Source organism: Scyliorhinus canicula, chromosome 3, assembly GCF_902713615.1.
Source record: "Scyliorhinus canicula chromosome 3, sScyCan1.1, whole genome shotgun sequence".
Lineage (NCBI taxonomy): Eukaryota > Metazoa > Chordata > Chondrichthyes > Carcharhiniformes > Scyliorhinidae > Scyliorhinus > Scyliorhinus canicula.
Window position 1 is genome coordinate 219,177,557 of NC_052148.1, and position 4,036 is coordinate 219,181,592.

Consider the following 4,036-nt stretch of genomic DNA (forward strand, 5'->3'; position numbering starts at 1 on the left):
ATCCCCCCCCCCCCAGATAATAGATACATTTTTTCCCCAGTACAATAAAAAGTTAAATTCATAATCACATACAAAAAAATACGCGATATTCAACTGTTATGGGGGAGAGGTTAAATAAATTCATGGAATGGGGAAGAGTTTTGTAGAAAGTCAGACTGCTGTTTAGAGGGTGCATAGATATTCTCGGGTTGCCCGAAGTACATGTCTTCCGATGGAGCAGGGCTGCCCGGGGATAAAGTGCAGGTGTAGGAGGAAGAGGACGGCGAGCTGAAACTGTTCCAGGAGCTGCCCGAAGCCCCGGGGCTCGGGCTGCTCAGCCCCGAGTCCAGGTATTGCTGCTCGGGCCCCAAGCAGCCCACCAGCTCTCCGGCGGGGCCGCCCACCAGGGGCTCGGCCAGCCTCAGCGCCTCGGTCAGCGCCCAGATGTAGTTGTGGGCGAAGCGGAGAGTCTCGATCTTAGTCAGCTTGGCGTCCTCCGGGAAGGCGGGCAGCACCTCCCGCAGGGCGTCCAGGGCGCCGTTCAGGTTGTGCATCCTGTTCCTCTCGCGGTTGTTGGCCTTGATGCGCCGGCTCTTCTTGATCTTCTGCACCACCTTGGGGCTCCTGGCCTTGCCCCGGCCCCGGGGCCGCCGCTTGCACTCGCCCCGGGCTGTCGAGGGCTCCTCCTCCTCCCCCTCCTCCATCTCTTCCTCCGAAGGGACCGACAAGCCGCCCGGAGGCATGAGGGTGGAGGCTGGGGTCGGGCACTGGAAGTACTTGCCGCTGCCCTGTTCTTTGTAAGGACACCGATCAGACTGGGGAGCCATCCTGTCAAAACCGAATGAGAGTAAACAAAAACAAATTAGTTCAGGTAACGGGGTGTGAGAGGATGGGGTGGTGATGAGGGGAATTATTTAATCAATACATTTAGCTTAAAATGAAAAAAATATAAATAATGACAGCAAAACTTACTTTCAGGCGAATGGAAGAAAGTCTCAAAAAGTGCTAATTCTCTGGTTTCAATTGCTGTCCAAAGTAATTGTTTGCCTTTTCTCAATCGCTTCTGGAAAAACTTGTCCCTTTTTTCTCTCTCTCTATTTGACTTGCCTTGGGTGGTTCTCTTTTTCTTTTTCAAAAAAAAGATAAGAGATGAAGTTGCAATGAGTCTGAATGTTGTGGCACCAGCTGACTGGCACGCGACCTGGTGCAGCTATCCTCGAGTGAGCTTGTGGTTAAAGCGGCGGTGTGTTTGGCACACGCCTGGCCTGCCAGCGCTTTATATAGGCTCGGCAGACAATCGGCGCTGCCCTGGGGGGGGGGGAGGGATGGAGGGAGGGGCGGCTGCGGGGCCTGGGGGCTGCGGCTGACTCCCCCCGCGCGCTGCCACTCGCCGCGCAAGCCCATTCTCCGCGGCCAGGGGATTTCTTTTCTCTCTCTCCCCTGTCTCTCTCAAATACTTCCATTGTCTCTGGGGCTCGCGCTCAGGACCCGGCGGCGCCTGGAACGTGCCGCTCATTAATGCGCGAGCCCCCCCCCCCCCCCCCCCCGGCCAATCAGAGCGCGCCGGCCGTCCACAGCCACGCGCACGGGAGCCGGCCTCCTTTCATCATAGAGAGAGAGAGAGAAGGGGGGTGATTAGAGCAGGGGAGGGATGGGGAGGAGAGACTAATACATGGAGAGATAGTGAGATACAGCAAGGCAGTTTGTTGCATGCAGAGTGAGAGGGGCGAACTTTTTTTTTGTTGTTGTTGGAGGCTGACGCACCTGGAGAAGATAAAGAGAGGGTTGGAAGTAACTGGGATGCCGTGCATGGATTCGAGACAAAATTGGGGCAGGCTGGAAAGAACAGAGGAATGGACACGAAACCGAAAGCAGATAGATACAGGAGAAGTAGGAGAGAAGGCGGACGTTTGGTGGAGAAAGAAATTAAGTTCAACACATTTGCAGGATGAGAACAGGCAAAATCTCCACAGAGAGGTAGAGGAAATGACCTTTTATTGAGAATAACGAGATTGATGCAGGAAAGAAAGCTAATACGGAGAGAGGGAGAGTGAATAGAGAAGTAGAAGTGTCACAGGAAGAGGGAGCATTATGCGCAGACGGAGAATAGAGAAACTTAAAGGTGTGCAGAATGGATTTAGGCACATCATTTAAAAAATACAGATATGAGCGGAGCGTGAGATAGTTAAGAACGAAAGAAAATTGACACTGATACAAAGAGAATGATACAGAAGTAGAATTAAGATCATAATGGCATAAAGGGAAGTAACTGAAATAGGAAGCATAAAGAGACAATATAAGAACAGCAGCAGCAAAATGTGAAGAGATTGACAGGAGTACAGAGAACATTGCCTGGTAACAGAAGATAATAGACAAAAAATGAATGGAAACATACAGTGAATAGGAAGTAGCCAAGGAAGAAATATAGAGGGAGAAGATGAACATAGGTATAAGGTAAAAACTGTAACAGTGAGAACATAAACATGGGGGATAGAAAGAGAAATCTGTATACGCACAACGCATTGCAAGACTCCAGGACGTTTCAAAGTGCTTTACAATGAAATGAAGTCTTCATGAAGTGGAGTCACGGATATCATTTAGGAAGCACGGCAGCCATTCTTTGCACAACAGGCTCCTAAAAACAATAATGAAATAAACGACCAGGCTGTGTGTTTTAAGTGTTGGTTAATGGCCACCTCACCTGCTGTTTATTGAATAGAATGGTGGGAATTTTATTTCCATGGTGGGGGTGGTGGGGTGGTGGGGGGGGGGGGGGGGGTGGGTGGGGTGGGGGGGGGGGGGGTGAGGGGGGTGAAGGGGCCTTGGTTGAACATCCCACCCGAAAGATGGCACTGCCAGCCAAGCAGTACTAATGGCAGTGCACTGGAGTGTCAGCCTAGATTAGGTGCTCAACCCTCAGGAATGAATCTTGAATCCTCAACCTTCTGATTCGCATGGGGTGTTATTACTAAGCAGGTGAAGAAAAGACGAAACCAAACCGTGGAGAATGATAATTGGATGGAATTTGCAGACACTAGGATAAACATAATAGGGGGAAATTGGAAAGAATCGAGGAAAATATAACACAGGAACCAGAAAATATGAAGGATATGAGGAATAGGGAGTTAGACGTGGCAGTGCGGGAAGTTAAGGAATATGGGTAAATTGAAATAGAGAAAACGAGTGGGAAGCAGGGCAATTAGAGATAGACTTGACGCAGAGATAAAAACGCTCAGAATTTAGTATTGGAGACATCGAAAGAAGTGAGGGGAAGAGATTGAGGTACAGTTACATATAGGAGTCTAACACTGGTATGATTTGAGAGCGCAGTAGTCAAATAGACTGGAGCTATATTGTCCCTCTTATATGGAGAAAGGTTTGCACTCCGAACGCTTCTGATTTAGGAGACAAACATGAGGGTTGGCCCGATAAAGCTGGTTTACTCTTTACCAGGAATGTTTACTGTGAATTGTGAAGAAGGTAATCTTCTGAACAGGCAACAACTAAATAGCGATTGACATTTTTGTTTGGGATTCAGTTTTCTAGTTGGTATTGCTATCGGAAAATATATCACATCTAATTTACTCCAGTGTTTAAAACCTCCCGCTTCATGCGCTGGTACACAATTGATAGCAAAAGATAGGGAAGATGGGGAAAATATATAGAGAAAGCACAAGAGATCGAGAAAATGGAATGATCGAGCGAACACAAATAAAATAGCTACAAGGAATGAGATACATTGTTTATAGACTTAGAGATACAAAAAAGACATTTTTTTAAATGAAATGGTTTACAGACATTTTCATACAAAATGCAATTAGAGTTTCACAGAGTTAAGAGGGGTTTTTTTTTACCTCACAGAAAGAGGCCCTTCGGCCTATCGTGGTCGCACCGGCCATTAAGCACCTATCTGTTCTAATCCCATTTTCCAATACTTGGCCCGTAGCCTTGTATGCTATGGGGTTTATGTGCTCATCTAAACACTTCTTAAATGTTGTGAGGGCTCCCGCCTCTAACATTCTTTCAGGCAGTGAGTTCCAGATTCCAACCACCCTGT

The 4,036-nt window shown here is 48.0% G+C and overlaps 1 protein-coding gene across 1 annotated transcript; it reads right to left on the reverse strand.

Annotated features, from left to right (window-relative positions):
- LOC119963756 (neurogenin-2-like) lies at positions 1-1,216 on the reverse strand. The gene is made up of 2 exons (XM_038793056.1): positions 952-1,216; positions 1-807 (listed from the first exon to the last, which is right to left on the reverse strand). Exon 2 carries the CDS (start codon positions 804-806, stop codon positions 111-113), a length of 696 nt encoding a protein of 231 aa, XP_038648984.1. The 5' UTR covers position 807; positions 952-1,216; the 3' UTR covers positions 1-110.
- Between the last annotated feature and the right edge of the window lie 2,820 nt (positions 1,217-4,036).